Below are 22080 nucleotides of genomic sequence, written 5' to 3' on the forward strand. Positions count from 1 at the left end.
ACAAATATATAGGTGAGACCAAGTTCAGTAGAATGAGCCATATATAGCTCCAACACCCCCACTCAAACAAAGGTCTCTAGCTTTGGATGAAAAAACCCTTGGGGAGTTAACGGGAAAAACCCAAGCCCCTATACAATGTGAAATATGAACCAACGGTGATGATGTGAAAGTGAATTGTGCATCTATGTACAAATATTCAAGTGACTTAGATATCACAAGGTGCAAATGTGGAGTGTGCATAGTGCATGGTACCTATAAGATTACAATGTCATATGTACAAAGCTATTACAATAGCAAAGAAGCTAATCTACAAAGAGTGAGGCCGAAGCAACTCCAAGCTCCGAGCGCAAGAGGATGAAACGTGACTCATTGAGGCCTTTGGTCAAAATGTCTGCAATCATCTGGTCACTTGGACAGTGTTCAACCATAATGGTTCCTTTGCGTACTTTATACCTGACATAATGATAATGGACAGCAATGTGCTTTGACTTATTATGTTGAACATAGTCTTTTGCAAGACTAATAGCACTTTGGTTGTCACACCGCAAGGGTGTGCTAGAAAGAGGAGAGTGACCAATATCAACCAGCATTTGTCAAAGCCAAATAAACTCACGAGCTGCAAGTGATGCCGCAACATATTCTGACTCAGTCGTAGAAACTGCAACACAACGTTGTTTCTTGCTGGTCCAAGAAACAAGACAACCATTTTTTATAAAGAAGCAATTTCCACTATTTGATCACATAGATAAATGTGAGCTTGCCCAGTCTGCATCTGTGTAACCCAAAAGAGAAAGAGATTTCATAGAATCCGATGTGAGTTGTCGTCGATAGACTAAACCAAAATCTGTAGTGCCTTTCAAGTATTTCAATACACGCTTTGCAGCCGACCAATGCTTAAGAGAAGGACATGCAAGATGTTGTCCAAGATAATTAGCAGCAAACAGAATATGAGGACGAGTGTTCATGCCAAAAAACTGAAGACATCCAATCAAGTTAGCATAAGGTTGATTTGTGACAAGTTGACCGCAATTGTCAGAAGTATTCTTCGTAGAGCTCGCAAGACAAGGTGTGTTGACTGAATGTGCAAATTCCATACCAAATTTTTGAATAGTATTTGCAATAAACATTGACTGTCGAAGGAATAAAATACCTTTTGTATGGTTCCGTTGGATTTGAATGCCAAGACAAGAGTGAATCTCTCCAAGATCCACCATATAGAATGCAGAAGACAATAACTTTTTCACTTGCTGAAGAAATCCCAAATCATTGGAAACAAGGATGGTATCATCCACATAAAGAGCAAGAATCACAAAACTGCTATCTTGGCGTTTTATGTATAAGTTGGGGTCTGACGAGCAAGAGATGAATCCTTTAGAGGTGAGAAAAAGATCAAATTTTGTATACCAGGCTCGCGAAGCTTGTTTGAGACCATAAAGTGCCTTATGGAGTTGAGCAACAAGGTCTCCTTTACCTGGAATAACAAACCCTGCTGGTTGTTCCATATAAATTTCCTCTTCCAAGTCACCATTAAGAAAGCAGTTCGCACATCCATTTGATGAGCTTCTAAATCAAATTGAACAGCAAATGCCAATAAAACTCGAACACTTGTAATGCGAACAACTGGTGAAAAAGTCTCTTGATAATCAACACCAGCTACTTGGGAGTAACCTTTTGCAACTAAACGCGCCTTGAACTTGTCAAAAGATCCATCTGCTTTTACTTTTGTCTTATACACCCACTTTCATTTAATAGCTGTACGACCAGGAGGTAATTCAGTTAGTATCCATGTACCTTTAGAGATAAGATAATCGTACTCTGCTTCCATAGCCTCTTGCCATTGATCCTTTTGTGGTGAAGAGATAGCTTCATCATAAGTAACGGGATCTTCAGAAGTAGAAAAAGCATTATCAACAATATCGTCATCATAAACATGACATGACCCATGTTCAAAATCAATAGGCAGATAAACAAAAATATCAATATCATCATTCGCAACATTTGGAATGGATGGTTGTGAAGAGGAAAGTTGCTCTGTAGGAAGAGTTTCATCTTCTGAAAGAAATGGAAAAGTTTGAAGCAATGATTTAGTATCATCAGAATCATCCATGGACCATGAGCCTCCCATAAGCTGTTCGTTAAAAGTAGCATCACGACTCACAATTACTTTCTTGGAGGAAGGGTCATAGAATTTGTAGCCTTTGGAAGTGTCAGAATATCCAATAAAAATAACTTTAAGACCAGGAGCATCAAGCTTTGTTCGTGTTTCTTTGGGAACATGAATATAAGCAATGCATCCAAAGGTTCGAAAATGAGATACAAAAGGAATGTCACCTATCCATGTTGTGATGGGTATCTTACCAGAGGGTGCAGTAGTAGGAAGATGATTCTGAATAAATGCTGATGTCAAAGTAGCTTCAGCCCAAAAAACACGAGATAAGCCAGAATGAATCAGCATACATCTTACAGCATTGAGAATAGTGCGATTCTTTCGTTTAGCAACACCGTTCTGTTGAGGCAAATATGGAATAGTGTGTTCATGATGAATTCCACTGTTAGCACAGTAACTCACAAACTCTCGAGAAACATATTCGCCTCCATTGTCACTACAAAGCTTCTTAAGGCGACGACCAGTTTGAAGTTCCGCAGCCTTGTGGAATTGTTTGAAAACAGATAAGGCTTCAGATTTTTTTCTAAGTAGAAATACAGTCGTGTACCTTGAGAAATCATCAATGAAAGTAATGAAGTAGCGATATTGTGATCTCGAAGAAGGTAGAGGTCGACATATATCAGTATGAACAAGATCCAATATGTCATGAGAATGAGTTGTATTTGAAAACGGAAAGGGTTTAGGATTGTGTTTCCCAAGAGCACAAAATTCACAAATTCCCATATGGGGATGGGCTTTAAGATCCATGCCATGAACAAGATCACGACGTTGAAGATCAAGGAGTTTTGAGAAATCAGCATGAACAAAATGGTGATGCCATACTTTGCAATCATGATCACCTGGAGCAGTGACAATATTTGCTACAGCATCGTTGAGAGAGAGTTCAAACAAATTACCGTTTCGAGGAGCAGTGGCTATAGTCTGTCCATCTTTCTCAATTTGGCATTTGGTATGATCAAATCCAACAAACAGACCAAGATCAACAAGTCTAGCAATTGAAAGAAAATTACGTTGAAGATCTGGTACATGTAATACTCCTCGCAAAATTCGAGTGGAAGAAGATAAGGTACCAAGATATAAGTCTCCAATACCCTTTACTTGATAGGTAGTATCATCAGCAAGATAAACAACACGTTGAACTGGCCGTGGATGATGGTTATGGAGCCACTTAGACTGATATCACTACAAGAGGCTATTCATATTAGCGACGCTCACACAGCGACGCTCAAAAATCAAAATTCCCAGCGTCGTTATGAGCGTCGCAAATTTACAAGTAAATTTTCAATGCTCATAGCGACGCCGGCTGGGCTAAAAAAAATAACAGAGAGAACCCAAAAACTCAGATCTCAGATCTGAGTTTTTCGGTGCCCTCAAGCAAGGAGCAGGTAATGCTCTCCCTCTCTCTCTCTCTCTCTCTCTCTCTCTCTCTTTCTTCTCCACACACACACACACACGAGGAGAGGAAGGAGAGCCAGGTATGCTCCTTCCCTCTCCTCACTCTCAGATTCCCTTCCCTCTTTCTCTCTCCCTCCCTCTCTCTCTCTCTCTCACACACACACACACACACATAGTGTTTTTAGAGAGAGAGAGAGAAAGAGAGAGAGAGAGAGAGAGAGAGAAAGAGTACAAACATAAACAAAAACGCACACGCACATACATAAACAAAGAATGCACACACACATTGAGAGAGGAAAAGAGAGAGAGAGAGAGAGAGAGAGAGAGCATGCATAAACAAAAAATGCACACATTGAGAGAGGAAAAGAGAGAGAGAACATGCATAAACAAAAAACGCACACATTGAGAGAGGAAAAGAGAGAGAAAACATGCATAAACAAAAAAACGCACACATTGAGAGAGAAAGAGAGAGAAACTAATTTAACGTCGTAGGAAACTAATTAAAATTAAAAGACCTAAAGATCTAGCCGACGAGGAGTTGAACTCAAGACCTATTATTCAAGAGGGAAATGGCATAACCAATCGGTCATACTTGGCATGGGTGATAGAAAGGTTATACCATTTATCTCTTTTTATTGGCACACACATCCACACACGCACACACACACAAGAAGAAGAGAGTTATAACGTCGTAGGAAACTATCATAAAAGACATTAAAGATTAGGTTAGATGTAGATTTACGTTAAATTAGATTTAGGTTTATTTAAGTTAAATTAGATTAGATTTAGGTTTATTTTTAGTTAGATTTACGTTTATTTACGCTAGATTTAGATTTACGTTAAATTAAATTAGATTTAGGTCTCCATAGACTACGATGCCTGCATGAAGCGGGTGAAGAAATCCCTCAATGGAATATAGGGTATTGCTGCCTTCACTCATGGTGGGCTCCGTCGATCCAAAAGTACTAGTGAAATGTCTTCAGAAGATAGGGAAGAAGGTGGATCTTTAGGGCGGCAAGAGTCACTACATCCCCGACACAATGACCATCTAGACAACCTCTAGTCATTCAACAGCAACTTCAATGTTAGTAACAAGAGCAAGAACGGTCCAAAGGGCCAATTGCTGTCGTTAGATGTGGATGGAGATGAGGCAGCGTCACCGCCGGAAGTTAACTCTCACATCTTTAGTGATGAGAATGCCAACTCTTGCCGAGTTATGTGGAAAATTATGTGTTAAATCAGTTTTAAGGTTCTTATAATCCCTGGTAGTTTAGTTCTTTGTTTTTAATATAACATAATTTACGTTAGATTTAGATTTATGTTATATTAGATTAGACTTAGGTTTATTTAGGTTTACCCACACACACACACACACACACACACACACACACACACACAAGAAGAAGAGAGTTTTAACGTCGTAGGAAACTATCCCAAAAGACGTTAAAGATTAGGTTAGATGTAGACTTACGTTAAATTAGATTTAGGTTAATTTTTAGTTAGATTTACGTTTATTTAGATTTACGCTTATTTACGTTAGATCGAGTCCACGCATGAATTACTTACAGTTTAGGGTTTAGAGTTAGACGAACAGTGAAAAGATCTACTGTGAAAAGATGTTAAGATGTTGTGAAGTGCTACAGCTAGAGAAGAAGCAAAGGGGTTTTGTCCACTACATGCAGTATCATGTAGACGTGGGTCTGTAGATTTCTTGTACCCACAAATATAGGTATTGACCAATAAAGACGAGATTATAACCCGGTGGTTCTGATCTCCGTGCACCTCTAGACCGAGGTGTTCGGGGATTGGACATGACTAGAGAATGTGAGGTAGAGAGAGAGAGAGAGATAGATAGATTGAATTATCGTCCATGGAGGTCATATATGACCTATAGGACCAGAACAAAACAGTACAAAGGATTTCGTCTCATACATATCAGTTAAGGACTGAGAGTCCATCGAGTGGGGAGAAAAAAGATAAGGTGGAATGAACAAAAGTCTACGATGAGGTAGGTGAGGAGGAGGGGGCCGGTTTGGGAGCTCGAAACTCTTGGATGATGGCTTTGCCTCCTCGGTAAACTGCCCATTTCCCTACTGTGCGCGCTTCTCACATCTTTTGGAGTTTTGTCTTCTTTTGTTTGAGTTGGGTGGGTGTGAGATCTTCGGCAAACCAAATTTTTGTGTCCTTCAGAAGCTTCGATTGCTCAAGGAGCTTGACTCGATCCGCTTTGCTCTTGAAGGTAAGAATTGCATGGTTGGTGCGATGCTCGTGAGCGAGAGTGGTGATTGTCGTTGGATCCAATTGTATCATGGGGGTTGTTGTTCGGATGCGATCGAAAGACTTGTGGAACTTGGGGTCCTCTTTTCCTTGCCAATCGCTCGGGAGTCCGCCAATGCGGACATTGAGAGCAATAGCATCTTGTCGTTGTTGTTCGCGTAGCGTAGACGCCACACGAACTTCGACTTCGCAAAAAATGACATCCTGTACTTGAGTTTTGACCTTCTCTGTGAGGGTGACTTCCGTCTTCGTATTGAGCTTGATTTCCTTTTGTTCCGTCTTCCCCTTGTTGGAGTCCTCCACTGTGGTGAGGCGAGACTCGATGGTTGCGAGTCTTTCCTTCAAAGCGTCATTTTCCTTGCGAAGTCTTTCGACTTCATGTTGAAGCCGGGCCATGCTGTCCACCTTTGGGGGTGTTGCCACGACGCCGGCGAATGTGGGCTTCACGCGAGAAGAGGCCCGAGTGGCCATGGTGGGCAGTCTCTCAAGAGAAAAAATCACCTTCAAAGGCTTATAATCAATTTTAATTAAAGGAGCTCTCTCTGTGTAGCAGGTCGAGACTCGGGTGAGCAGAGGCTGAGACTGGCGGGCTTCAACATGGGCAAGACTGAGACTGAGACTAGCGAGGCTGAGATTGGCCGAGCCTGGGCATGGGCCGAGACTGGCGAGGCTGAGATAGGCTGAGATTGGCTGGGGTGAGCAGGGGCTGAAATTGACGAGCTCTACAGAGAGCGAGAATGCACCCGAGCAGAGGTGGGCGGGGTTGCTACTAGAGATAGAGAGCAGGGCTCTGTGGCCTCCCCTAGGACTGCCCCCTCACCCAAGGGAGACCGGAGACACAGTAGGCCGCTCATGAGAGAGAGAAAGAGAGAGAGAGAGAGAGAGAGAGAGAGAGATAAGACAAAAAATGCCAATAGAATATTAAATTTGTTGTCCAGGTTATAAGATTTTTATCCTCATTATGAGTAGTGACGAGGATGTGAAACCGTCCAACCGAAACACCTATCTCTCAACAAGGGCCTTATGTCCTTGTAATCAATGCAAGCATGTTGTGCAACGGACAAGACGTGTTTCTTTGCAGCACGTTCGCGAATTCGGCGAGTTCGATCCATCTATTATAGATCAAGTTGTTGCCAATTATAACTCATCGGACTCTGACGCTGGCCAACAAGCAGCAATCTTGCAACCCAATAGACATGTTCGCAGGCGCTTTGGTCAAGCAGCATATGTGAGGCCACAAGATGTAGCCTCTGACAGCTCGGGGGATGATCATGCAGAGCACATTCCCAACGAGGCAATGTTTGAGCCCGAGATTGATGAAATGATCGAGACGATCATGGATTCAGAAAGGCTTATCTATGATGATATGAAAAGTGAAGCCGATACGCCATTGTATAATGGAGCACGTATGTCTAGATTGAAAGCACTCCTGGTTCTTCTCAACAAGCAGGCAAAGTTTGGATGGAGTGACACTAGCGTCACAGCCCTTTTCAGGTGATCTATTACAATTAGTTTACTTTAATAAAACTCTAAATGTAAAATGATCTGATAGATTTTTACACGAATGTATCGTATTTTTATGTTGTGTAGATTGCTTAAAGAGCACATACTACCAGCTGACAATGTGATGCCAGATTCCCGAGATGAAGCAAGAAAGATTTTGCAAAACTTGGGGATGGATTACAATTCTATCCACGCTTGTCCTAATGATTGCATTCTTTTCAGAGGGGAATACATAGACATGGAGAAGTGTCCGAAATGTGATTCCGAAAGATATCGAGTAGATCTCCACGGGACAAAAATTCAACAAAAGGTTTTGCGACATTTTCCTCTGCTTCCTCGCATCAAGCATTTCTTCGAATGTAAGTCCATGGCTACCCTAGCATCATGGCATGAGGAGAATAAATCTTCGGATGGTGTGCTACGAATTCCTGCAGATTGCGCAGCCTGGAAACATATAGATGAAACATGGTCGGATTTTGCCAAGGAAGCTCGAAATTTGCGCTTAGGCCTGGCTATGGATGGCTTAAATCCATTTGGTCAAAGATCAACATCTTACAGTGTATCGCCCGTTGTCATCGTCAACTACAGCATTCCCCCGTGGTTGACTACGAGGAAGGGGCACCTATGGCTAAGCTTGATTGTGCCAGGGCGATATAAAGTGAAGAATATGGATGTGTATCTTCGTCCACTATTGGAAGAGCTACAACAATTGTGGATTCAAGAATGTGGGTAATCAACTATGGGACCATCTGAACGGCAAGAAAGATACTTTGGGAGCTAGAGTTGACCTTAGAAATGTGGATCGTATGGAGCAATATTGGCCGCAAACAGCATCTGATGGATCGATAAAACTCCCTAAAGCACCATGGATTTTCACAGGAGCCCAAGAACGCAAAGTAAAAGAGACCATTCGATCTTTGCGGACCCCCACTGGCGTAATGCACTCGCTCCGAACGTGTCTTACTAAAGAAGGAAAGCTTACCGATTTGAAGTCACACGATTGGCATAAAATGTGTCAGGTACGTTCATAGTGGACTTTAATATCATTGCATAAAATGTGGACTTTAATATCATTGCTACACATACTTTACAGTTTATTTTACCGGTTGCCATTGAGGGATGTTTGTCTCTCGACATCCGTAACACAATCTACAAACTTGCAAAGCTAGTGCAATGGATCTCACAAAAGGAGATCAACGTAGACTCCATACCATTCGCCAAACTAAATGCTGCGGAGCTTGTGTGCATGTTTGAGAAACATTTTCCTACTACCATGCTAACCATTCAGGTGCATCTTCTTGTTCACATAGTTGATGAGGTGGAAATAGCTGGCACAGTTCATTCCAGATGGATGTTCTTCTTAGAACGTTTCATGAAAACGTTTAAGGGATATGTGCGTCAAAAGGCACGTCCGGAGGGTAGCATGGCAGAAGGTTGGTTGGTATCAGAGTCCCTAGTGTACATTGGAGAGTGGCTTGACGGATTTGATAAAGCCCGGGACACGCTATGGCGAACCATAGATGATGAGCGCATATCTGGGATTGTCATGTGCAATCTCGGTGTTGAGAAGAAGATGACGGAAGATCTAGAGGCTAAAATCAACCGATTTTGCATGCTTCACAATCCAGTGATGCAAAAGTGGATTTCACAATATGAGGATGCAAAGCAAGAGCGACAAAGGGCACGAATCGAGTGGAGACGGGGAAGACGACCACCGATGCACTATCCGACGGTTCTGGAGAGCCTACCAACCTTCATGAGCTTAAGATGGTTGCACAACCAATTGAAAAGCGCACAACAATGCGGTGACAAAGTGATTGAGGAAGAGTGGGAGTACTCTCGGGGTTGCGCGACCAAGGTAAGTTTGCAATGTACGACTAGCTAGTGACTTTATTCTAAACGTTTGAACGGCCACTCATAATCTTTGTTCGTTGTAGTATAAGTCATACACAGCAGCATGGTGTAAAGGTCGACATTTTAGGGTGGAACGAATCGACAAAAAGCGTTTTACTCAAGATTGTGGAATCATGGCAAAATTTGAACAGTCTAGTCGACGACGTTTCTCTGATGCAGATCCTGTGGTGGTGGAACTCACTTACTTCGGCATGCTGCAAGAAATTTTGAGGATCGATTACAGAGGATTTTTTGTCGACTTGTTCGACGTGCAATGGTTCAAGATAATCATGGAGGGTCGCAACGCTACTGTGCGTAGAGAAGAGTCTGGTTTTCTTGAGGTGGATTCTACTAAGAAATGGACTGACCTAAGAGACACTTTCGTACTACCCGAGCATTGTGAACAAGTAAGTATGTAAATAGTTAACATCCCCCTTTTTTAAGTTATGTGCTTGAAAGCTCTCATGTAAGTTATGTGGCTCTGGCAGGTAATATTTCATCCTACAAAGTCTACATCAAACTGGTGGTATGTCATAGAGGTAGCCCCTCGTAGTGCAAGGACGTATGAAGGCTACCATGTGCCAATCACAACGACATCAATGGACGAGATCAGAGAAGATGCTCAATCAGAAGCCGCTGCGGTGGTGCCAGACGAGCATCAAGATGCTACTACTCTATATGCGGTGCATGCAGAGGAGCTACAAAATGAAACAGAGGATATGTGTTTAAACGGAGAGCTCTATATAGATATAGGAATTTATGCTGAGTTATGCGAGGATGAGAGAGAGATCTCTTAAAGCCACAAATATTGTATTTGAACAATTTTGCTCCGTGTTGTAAAAGCTCTGGCTCTCTAAGTACCTTCCATGGTGTATAACGCTCTTTTCTACTCGCGCTCACATCTTTTGATTGAAAATTCTGAGTTTACGACTTGCTTCTTCTATCACTCAATTCATTGCGTTATTGTATTTATATGCGTCATTACGTCATTGTATTTAATGGTCTTTGCATCATTGTCTTGTGGGGATTCCGCCGCCAATGCCTCCACACCGCCTCGTGTTCGACGAGGCTCTTTACCCTCCCCTTCTTTGCCCGCCCCCACACCAGCCAGAGCAAGCCATCTACGCCAGGTTTTGCACGGCTGACTGTTCCTAGCAGCTACACACCTCTACCTACTCCGCCAGGAGCCACCCCACTCGACACTCCTCGCTTCGGGGCCCAGACGTCGGTGGAGACACCTGACGTCCGTACCCCCATCGACACGCCGCTAGAGACCCCTGCCGGGACACCCAGGTTCACGCATCACCGGCTAGAGGGCTTTCCTTACTCCGTCGACTTCAGCGGCGGCATCATCATGGATGATGACGGCAAGAAGGTGATCTCGCGCATGCGTGTTCTTTGCTCTCAGCTGTTTAGACACTACATACTAAACAAATGGAGTGAAGTACCAAGTGATTTAAAAAACAGAGTCATCAGCATACTTCATGATGAGTTTCCCGTTCCAACACGGGATCAGCGCTTCAATGAAGACCTGATGAAGATTCGAATGCGCGAATACTGCAAACACAAGCGTTTCGAAGTGCAAAAAGCAATCAAGCATGGGTGGAACAGGCCAGATTGGCTGGCCAAAGAAGATTGGAAGAATGCGAAGAAAGCAGCGCGCGAGAATCCCGACAAGTGGAAGCAACAAAAGGATGCAGCCAGAGCGCGAGTAGAGGCAGGGAGCTCGCACCACTTGGGGAGCGGTGGATGGGCATCATTTGAGGCCGATTTTGTAAGTGTTTTCGCATTGCTCTTTATGTGCGATAGTTTAGGGTTTATGAGTTTTTTAATTCTAACATAATGAAATCTTTGTATGTTTTGACAGTGGTCGATGACAGGACGTGATCCCACACCGTACGAGCGCGAGTACACAGGCAGGAAGGGCTTAAACGCCCTGATGGACATTCTCAGTTCTCGCGGCGACATGGTTAGTATTAGGGTTTACTCTTTTCTATTTTTTGTATTGTTTTATAAATGTCGTTATATGTTTATACTTACTGAAAGCTGTCTTATTGTCTTTTTTTGCAAAATCCGACAGATACGCCGCTTGGACGCGATGAGACGTCTGACTAGACGACGTCAGTTTAGCCGTAGCTAGATAGCATTAGTTTAGGGTTTCTCATAGCTTATGTATCATGAGACGGATTTTATACGTCTTTTTGAACCATGTATATTATTACATTTGTCACCGCAGTTCATTTTTCCAATCAATTCTTTATGCCTATGATGTTGTACAATTGTCATTATTACATTTTCCAATCAATTCATTTTGCCTATGATGTGTACAATTGTCAATTTTACGCTTGTCAATTTTGCAAACAATGCATCTTGTGGGTGACTATTTTGGGTCTATTATCTACCCTTGCACTTTTTTAAAAAAGTGAATCAAGTATAGTATGGTTGATGGGTGGCAGGGCATTCAATGCCCTGTCACCAAAAAAATTTCTCTCGGGCGTCGCTATAACTTTCGCTATTTATGGCTCTGGACCATCGCTATAGACTTTTGTGTAAACGTCGCTATAACCGTCGCTATGAGCGTCTCTATATAGCGACGCATATAGCGACGCCTATAGCGACGCTATTAGCGACGCCTATAGCGACACTATTAGCGACGGTTTTAGCGACACTGGGGGTTATAAAAACCCAGTGTATTTCCGTCGCTAACAGCGTCACAAGAGCACACAACCTCTTGTAGTGTATGTCATATTTCCTGTAGCACCAGAATCGACAATAAAAAGTGATCCATCACGTACATGAAGTATTCTGTCTGGAGCAACTGAACATAGGACGCAGCTTGTTTCTGGTACACTGTTGTTTCGATGTTCAGTAGCATATTCTCTATTCCGATATATGTCGAATGGACACTTATAGCACATATGAGTGGGATGATCAGATCGTCCACAATATTCACAAGAAGAAGAAGAAGAGTCTCTAGATAAACATGGTTGTTTTGTGGTAATATTGTGTTCTTCATCATATTTACGTGCCCAACAATCATCTTCAGTATGGCCATTTCTGTTATAGTAAGAACATTGCTTATTAGGAAATCTGAGACGAGAGAAAATATTACCGCGATGGCCACCTCTCTGGTTTACTCGTTGAAATGGAAGCTCTCGAGCATAAAAAGCACGTTCCATCTGTTGTGACTCACTCTCCTCTTCTGAAATCATAGTTGTATCGTGACCAGCATTCCGACGTTCTTGACGTTGAGAGTATTCAATTAAAGACATGCAAGCTTGGTCGAAATCAAGACCATCTTTATTAGAGAGAATAGTAACAATGTTATCATAAGAAGAGTCCTTCACCGTATCAAGGATAAGTGTAATCAGTTGCTTTTGTGGAACAGGATCACCGGCAGCAGCAAGTTGATTAATAATAGATTTGAAAGATTCAATATGTCCCGTCATGGCAGTACCAACTTCATATTGTAACTTATTAAGCAACCCTCTCAAATAAAGTATTTCTGTAACATATTTCTTCTGAAAGTTTAATTGCAATAAGATACTTCCATACGTCGTGGGAAGTAAGCAATTCATACATATCAAGCAAAAGGGAATCAGTAAGAGCAGAAAGAATATACTGACGAGCTGCTTTATCACGTCGTTTCCAATCCGTATAGGCAACATTCCAATCTTCAAATATAGGTCCTTCAGTGATAAGCACGTTATCATTATCCGTATCAACAGGCTGAGGCGGACAAACACGATTTCCAAGAACAACATCGGAGAGTTCATCGCCTTCAAGAATTAACAACATCTTTGCTTCCCAGCCTGGAAATCCTTGATCTTGGAAAAGAGGAACAGAACGTTGGCCACAAGGAAAGCTATTGACGAGAATATTCATAGCCATATCTTGTTGCGAGAAGACGTATAAGATAAGATTGTAGAATCTGCACACCATATATGGTGAAGACCTCAATTGAGAATGAAAGAGATATGAGTACTGCGTTCTGTCAACGATAAACGTAAGAAGGATGCTCAAGGAACGTCCAAAGGTGAGAGACGTCACCCAAAAAAGGCAGGGTAAAGGAGACGTTAATAATAAACGAGTTCTCAAAATAGAGTGGCGTGAGATGCAAGATTGACGGCCACAATACGAATAGCAAAAAGCTAAATCTTCTCGAAAAAGTTAACGCCAAAACAAGATAAACGATCGTGGACGCTTCACGAAGAAGTAGGACGAAGAAAGCTGCGTCAAGCTCAATTGTAGTAAAAACAGCATAACTTTCTGCTGCGAACTCCGATTGACGCAAACCTAGAACTCAAATCGAAGAGCTCAAGGAGACAAACAAGTTTTGGATGAAATATGCCATTGCGCTTTTCCCGTTTCTCCAAATTTTGAGCAGAACAGCAAGAAAAATTGAGATGAAGTTCAGGGTGTAATCAACGATTAGCTTGATTAGAAATAAACGCCACATAAAACACTAATCATATTCTTCTTAGCACAAAACAACCACAGTTAACAAGAATCAACGCTCAAAAATAAAATTTGTAGCAATTTTGAATCTTACATGCAAATCGCACACATATTGTTGTGTCACCATGAATTGAATCGGCGCGTGATCGTTACCGCTCTGATACCATGTTGAGATGTAGAGAGAAAGAGAGAGAGAGAGACGAGACAAGAGACACACCATATACGCTCCCAAAGACTGATTCATATTGAGGACAAGATACAAATTAATATATAGGTGATACCAAGTTCAGTAGAGTGAGCCATATGTAGCTCCAACACTTGTGCCAACTGCTTGCCCACCTCATTGAGAGGGGGATTATGCTATGCAACAAGGTGTTCATTGTTATGGGGGGATGTGAAATAACTTTTACTAATTCTGTATAAAGATGAAACCTCTATAAGTCCTGAATCCTCTCACCCACTAGCCCCAATCAAGGGGCCCCTAACTTAGCTCAACTACCCTTCAATCTAGCACCTACTTAAACAACACCTTTTGCCTACAATGTATATAAGAACGTGATGATAGTTCAATCAATGTGCAGGTCTTTTCTCTCTTATCATTACATTGAGATCTTGAGTCTCTCTCTTTGAGTATACTTCAGTGTTTTTATTCAAGCTTTGATTAGGTTAGGTTATTGTTTCATTTTTAGCCTTTGTTCCTATTATTCTCATAGTAAATGCATTAATTTCAAGGCATGCCAAATCATGACAGACTCGGTCCCAAGAAAAAGTAAAGCTGACTATATCTTTGGCGTTAGAGTACAATTCAAGAATCGTAAGCTCAGCTGAAGACCATCCTCAAACACTTCAAATCAATATATCTTTAACCACCATTCCGACTATAAGTACATCAACACCATTAGACATGAACCTACAAAACGCCACAACTTCAAAGTGCTATAACTTTTCGATGGTAGCTCTGTTTGATGAGTTGTAAGAGAGGGTTCACAAGGGCATCAAATGCCACATAATACATCTAAAAACTGCATTTTGATCATATCCAAGCATCGAAGTGTAAATGTAAGAGAGGGTTTTCAAGTGCATCGAAAGCCACACAATACATCTAAAACATGCACTTTCATTAGATCCAAGCATTCTAACCATATAGCACCAACAGCATGGACTTAGATGAAAACCACATATAGCCTACACCTTTGCTTTCCCTTGCAAGTGCTTGCAAGGGAAACCACATATAGCCTACACCATGTAGCACCAACACCATGGATTTAGATGAAAACCACATATAGCCTACACCTTTGCTTTCCCTTGCAAGCACTTGCCTTCAATAGTCACTGAAACACATTGCCATGCTTCCACAAGGAGTTTTGGACAAATTCTCACAATAATTCCCACATTGTGACTTACCTCAACATCATGAGCTTCTGTGAGGGAGGCACCGCATACCTAGCTAGGTAAGATTGGGGCAGGGGACTGCTGGTTCCGGTGGGGGGGGCGGTGGTCCTCTATCCCTAGTAGTACTGAGACAGGTATGCGGTGCCTCTCGAGTAGAAGCTCATGATGTTATTAGCCACAATTTTCACATTTTCTTGCATTGAGCGTCTATCGTGACGAAGCCTCTCATTCTCATGCATGTATGTGGCAATGAAGCCTCTCTCTCTCTCTCTCTCTCTCTCTCTCTCTCTCTCTCTCTCTCCCCACATGCACCGCTCTTCCTTGCCGCCCTCACCACTATAGAGCAGAGATGATAAAAGCTATCACAAGGTACTGAGTAACAACATGGTGGGTTGTACCAAGCAACAAATCGCACAGCTGTGCACATTAAGTCAGGACCGTACGACAGGGCTGGAGCAGGCAGGGTCTGTTTATGCGCATGATTGTGGATAATGAAGATACAATTTCAAAGTGGAATGCCGCGCAAGTGGAAGAATCTTAAGATTCTAGAACAGCAGCATCAACAGCGAATTGTAGACGCGGACTTGGCGTATGGAAGGTTAGGCCTATGTTGGTAACACCGAAACCCACATTTGAGTGTGTGTCATCTCACAAGACATGGGAAATTGGGAATCCTCATGATACCATCACGTGTACGTACCATTATATACCGCGCCGGAAGCCTTTACGTTGAAAACGGACTTGTGGCTAAGGTTATCTGAGGGAGATTGGTTGAAAAATCGGCCTCTGGAATGAGTGCATCAGGGGAAGTTCCCAGCTGTCACGCTTTGTTGGGATCAGTGGAGAGTCATTGAAGGCATCATGTGCGCGCGCGCGCGCGAGAGAGAGAGAGAGAGAGAGAGAGAGAGCGAGAGAGGAGGCGACGAGGCGTAGACTGTAGTGTTAAACAAACACGCACACACAGATAGACAGAGATCAGAGAGCGAGAGAGAGAGGGGATTTGCTATTGTGCCACAATGATTAAGGAACTTACTGTGTGTGTGGGCGCAAATTGTAACATAATACGTAGTTCAGTAGCTCATCAGCTCGTTAACATCAGTATCCACCTCCGAAACAGCAGCATGCAAGTAGACACATGCCCGGGCATCCAAGGGGCCACATCACGCGCAACCTTCTCTTCCCGTGCACGTCCGTTACATGCGTCCTCGAGTAACCACCCGATTTCCCATCACTGCATGTACAATACTCATGTATATTTCCCCTTACAGCATGTATATATTTCGCGTCATGTATATATCCCACCACTGCATGTATATTAATCATGTATATTTGCCATCACTGCAGAGCATGGAGAAACCCATGCAGGCTTGACAATATGCAAGATGAAGCTCTCTTAACATCCTACTTATACCTTGACAAACTATTTTACTTGAGACAGACATTGCTCTTGCTACTTGAACGCAAAAGAATGTACAAATTAAAGTATGACATGGGTTGTCCGAAGATTACCTTTTTTTTTTTTTCTTGGACACCTCATGTAATAGCAGCATCTCAAGTTATTTACCCCAAGAAAACCAAAATAGAGCTTCAATTCATTTAGGAACTAGGCACGGTTGTTAGCTTTAGCGTGTAGGAAAAACTACCATACCAAGGAGGCCGCGAGGGTGTTGACATGGCACTGATGCGTGTTAACGGATCAAAACATGCTTAGTTTGGTTTAGAAATGTACAAATGTCGAGTGTTTTAAGTGGAAAATTCATTTTGCTTAGAAAGTTGAACGCGGACGATCTCGACCAAAAAAAGCAAGTTTTATGCGTGGCCTTAAAAGATGTATCAAAAGTGCTTGACAAGTAGAAAAAGTGTTGGACGTTCAAAAATTATCTTTATAAAAAAAAATGGATCCCCCACCAGGTTTAACAATGCACATACTGACGCCCATACAACGTCAATAATTTGGCATCAGTAATGAAGTCATCTCTTGTGGTGCAAAATGATGTTCAACATGTAAATTTAGCCAAAAGGAACTTCTCCATAAATTTAGGGGGTTTTCAAGGTTGTTTAGGATTTTTATTGATAGAAAAGTTCATTTTTGTGCTAAAGATGATAAAAAATAACCTTAAAGTAGAAAACAAAAGCTCCAAATGAAACGCCAAAGACTACAACGTGCTCAACTCCACCTTTTTGTACTCCCTTCATAGACCCTTGGCCCTCCTATAGGTGTCCCCTTGATTGCAAAGTTAGCTTAGGCCTTGCTTGTGGCCCTACCATTGGCTTGACATTATTCCCCCCTTGAAGTAGCGTCTTCATCCTTGAAAACAAAAGTGGAGATGTCTTCTTAAAGATACTAATGTTTCCCATAGTGGCACTGCCCACCAATCCAACTCTCCCCTTGATCGATATGATGATAATCAAGAATAGGCTCAAGAGGTTGACAATGAAACCAATAAGAATATTTTAATTGTCGACATGATTATCTCGACCCCCTTTCTAAGCATTTTTGTAAACAACTTTTATGCAAAATCGAATGAGTAAAATAATATGTAGATTCCATTTATAACTCACATAAGTCTTTAAACGAGATACCACATTTTAGACTTTTTGAAGGTACTAGAACATGTGAGAGTACCTTGATCTTCTTTGCCAACATCTCTCATCAGCATAGTTCTTGTATCTATCTTATCGATTAGCAATATTCTGCATCTATATATAATCGTGGATGGATTCCTTGACTTGCTAACATGCCTCATCATTATCCAACCCCACCATAATTGGCGATAGAGGTTGAAAGCATTCATAAGCATGAAGAGACTAAACCTAGTCGTAGCATGCTTTGCATCATGATTATCAAACACCAAACTAGAGAGGTAATCTTCCCAACTGGATTCGTCCTGGTTAGCATACTTCTTAGCATATCTTCTAGCACTTGATTAACACTCACAAGCTACCCATCCATCTCTTGATGATCGGCACCACTTATATTTGATATATGTTACAAACAATTTATAGATAGTCCTCCAAAAGTGACTCATAAACAAGGGCTCACCATTACGCACAAAATTGTGGGATAATATTTATAATTGATACAGATTATTAACAACCAACCTAGTTAAAGAGAACTTGATTGGAATAAACTTTTAAAGTTTAGTCAATCTATCTACAAGCACCCATATCGATCCATGATCGTATATGATGATTGATAATCTCACAATAAATCCCATAGAGGTACTACACATGTGGTGTTAAAAAGCTTCATAATCTATCCAATTTATGATCTTGCATGCCATTTGAAATATTCCTTTGCTAAACTCTAGGTCCCATAATGCCTAGTGTGTATGCATTTAACAAAAGCATATCCAAGCCTCTATTTCCATGACTAATGACTTGTAGTTGCCAATGCTTATGATGGATGCTATACTCATAGCATGCATGAAAGATGAGGGAATAAAATGTGTAAATAGCTATACAAAAAGTAACTAAACCTTTTCCACTATAATCACTTGATTGCCTTGGTAATACATTTAAACCATAATAGATTCTGAAGATAAATCACATCTAGACACAAACAATGAAATATTCTTAGTAATAGAACATAGCCTTGTTATATGCTTAATAGGTATGGAAATTTGCACCTAAAAGGCTTAGAACAACCATTTGTTTTTGTTACTAGTAGTACCTATTACATCAACAAGTCTTACTAGATATCCAACAATTTATGGCCACTGAAGTTGTTCCCAATACTACGTGTTTGAAATGGCTCAAAAAAGAGGATTTGACCGGCACCTAGGGACTCTAGCATTGCAACATATACTTGAGGAAACAAACACGAGTATTATTCTTAGAGACTCATATTCTTCTCACATGAAATATGTCTCATATAGGGATGTCTATGAACATAACATCTATCAAGTACGAGACACACATGGGTGTGGAGGTAGCTTGAAACAATCAGTTACAAGAGTGAGATGGACCTTCGTACATCTTGCTCCACACTGGCTAGACCAAACTTTATGAGTTCCTTTGAAGTCCTAGATGATGTTTTATATCTTGTGACTAACAACATGTGCCAAATGGGACCCTATCTTGTAGGCCTATCACTATTTCATAGAGAGTGGAACCTCAATCTTATGCGAATGAATAGTTAATATGAAAAAGAGGAAGCTTTTGAGGTGGTATTGAGTACACCACCTAACATATTTCTTTGCTTATACATGACCTTATCATGTATCTAAAGAGCTAACTGAATGAAAGCATTGCAGGACATGCATACATCTCACTTGTAAACCTTAATCAAAGCATATCCAAAAAGAAAAGTAAATAAATTATATGTGTATTATGAGGTGAAAGATACCATATACTTACCTTGAGGACCAGGAAGGTCACCTAATAAAATTGTAACCTATCACGTGAGTTCAACAGAACGGTATTTAAAGTTCTTGAAACTTACAGAAATATATATACAAAAGAGCATTATTTTTTCCATTTTTTTAAAAAACTTACAGATTTTAAAAGAAAAGGGTACTTTATATTCTTAACAAGATTCAAAGATAACGGGTTTTACACACATGTCTTGAACGCACGTGATATAGTAGTTTTACACATAGTGACCCCCCCGAGCCTTGAGGTCAAAGGAAAGTTTCAATCGTCAAAGCTACGTTACAAAAGCACGAGCTGTCTCAAAGATCCAATATTTGTTTGATCTGTTAAACACTAAAAGTAGAGATTATTGAAGATAAATTTTTTTAAACTAAGAATAGTTGGTGTTTTCTTGGAGTCTGAACCCCTTAGTCAGATTCTGAAAGGAAACTACTAAAACCATTTTGTGGCTGATTAGACTAGCATAATTTACCGTGGTACCAATATTGATTTTAAGCAACTTGGTAAAGTGAACTTAAATACTACCCCTTGGAATTTGAGAACTTATTTCCTTGAAGGTACAAGTGTGAAAGAGGCCATTCAAGTGACCATCAACACTTATGCAATAATTTGCTACGAACAACTTGGGTCTAACCCAAAAAAAACGATCTCGAAGACACACTTGTTGCTATAGACAAGGGAGCCTATATCCTCTTAAGTTGGAGAGTTATTTACAAATGATCATATATTGAAATAATCATATCTCCCCGTTGGAAGAAGAGAGACTTCCAACACCAAAAAGAAGGTAGTCATATGTACTAGATATCATTTGGTTTTTGAAACAACAGAATGCCTACATTGATGCTCTCTTAGAAGAGTCATGTTATCTCATGGAAAAGATACTTTGATAGTGAGACCATGCGTATTCTCTATAGAAATTAATCATAATCTGTAGTGTAGGAACCTTATGCATATAACCAGTGATAATGAATGCTTTCAATGTAGTCATGTGCAACAGGCACAAGAAAATATACTAGTATTAATATCTCTTTGATTAGAAGGTTATTATTAGTATCCCCTACAATACTTTGAACATAATAATATCAATAAAATCATTGGAAACAAATAAGGTCTTACCTTATCTTAAAGAACATGTGATTCTAGTGCATGAACACATCAAATTGAGTCCACCTTGACTATTAAGTGGAGAATGATATTCGTGAAAGTGTATCTAGGGTTAGAGTGGAAGTGTAAACATTGATTTAGTGAAATTAAGTCCACCTTACTGGCATTCTATACATACAAGTTGAAAAAACAGAGTGATAAGGCACCCTTGGTGACAACAACGGCCTGAAAGGTTTGAGTCGATACATTTAAGTGCCTAACACTGTCCGAAACTAATTTTGAGACATTCAAGAATGAGTTGAACTTGTCATACAAGAATGCCAACTCCCCAAACCTATGTGACATTTCCTTTGATCATAAGTTAATGAGAATACCTTGGTAGGGAGTATAAGTCTTGCTTCTCATTATGTCCTTCAAAGGACTTTTTCTTTGAACATTAGGAGATGCTTCCAAATTGAAGGTTAGAGACATGAAAAAACAAGAAGAACTCAAAATTGTCTGGCCTTGCTGCCCATCTATGGCTAGTTGTCTCGAAATCTAGACCTAGCGTTGTGATACGTACAACATAAGTCCTCTTGGCACCAAGTGAGACCATTTAGAAATATTACAAAGTCCCCCCAAGTTTACATACTAATAGCATATCTCAAACTTTGGAAACTACTACGTGGATATACATAAAATATAGCCTTGATTCACATAATAGCATGTTAAAAATTTCATTAGGACTTGTTTGGGGTTTTCTTGGCCCTTTAATCTTCCTGAAGCTTAATGATAGTGTTTGAATAGTGGAGCAATAGGAGGAAGCCATGTGGACAAAAATGTTGGATCTACCAGCCCCTAATTTCTAGGGATCAAAATTGGAGTGTAGGCTTTTCTTTCTGGACGCCACAAACTCGACCTACTCGCAGGTAGTTTCCTAGCGCATCGCAGAAATGGACTAGATGCCAACATGATTTTGAAGCTAAGTACATTTTTTTTTTGCTATTTCTTTTACTCTCTCTCACTTATTTTTCATATTGCATCTGTAAATATCTCTATATGACCATTTTAAATTAAAAAACCACTTATTAATTTTATTTTATTTTAAGAGAGAGAAACAAAGCACACAATCATGGCACATCTTTCACAGCCTCCCACAGTTGCTCAACAGCTCACAAATTTACAACAATCTCTCACATATGAATGTATGCGCAGGCAAGATCTTGAAGATAAATTATTGCATTTTGCACGCATAGAATCTGCACCGCCACCCAAGCAAAACAAAATTAGCAGAAAATCCTTCACTATCAAGGATTTTGATGGCACTAAAGATGCTAGCATGGGTTAGTCAATTAGGTGACTATTTTCATGATGAAGACTTTCCTGAACGTGAAATGGTAAAGTGTGCATCAAATCATCTCACCAATAGCGCTACATTGTGGTGGGACACCACCAAACAGCATGGTAAAAGACCACATACCTGGCATGCATTCAAAAAGCTATTTTTACCTCAATTACTGCCCACATAGTATAAAACT

General features: G+C 40.8%; 1 protein-coding gene across 1 annotated transcript; it reads left to right on the forward strand.

The window, feature by feature from the left end:
* Positions 1-10769: 10769 nt before the first annotated feature.
* LOC147449465 (uncharacterized) lies at positions 10770-15626 on the forward strand. Its single transcript, XM_086521572.1, has 3 exons — positions 10770-11009; positions 11103-11204; positions 15534-15626. The coding sequence occupies exons 1-3, from the start codon at positions 10770-10772 to the stop codon at positions 15624-15626; spliced, it is 435 nt and encodes a 144-aa protein (XP_086377698.1).
* The last annotated feature ends 6454 nt before the right edge of the window (positions 15627-22080 follow it).

The sequence above is a fragment of the Adiantum capillus-veneris genome, chromosome 10 (assembly GCF_014529385.1).
Source record: "Adiantum capillus-veneris isolate H3 chromosome 10, ASM1452938v2, whole genome shotgun sequence".
NCBI classification, from domain to species: Eukaryota; Viridiplantae; Streptophyta; class Polypodiopsida; order Polypodiales; family Pteridaceae; genus Adiantum; species Adiantum capillus-veneris.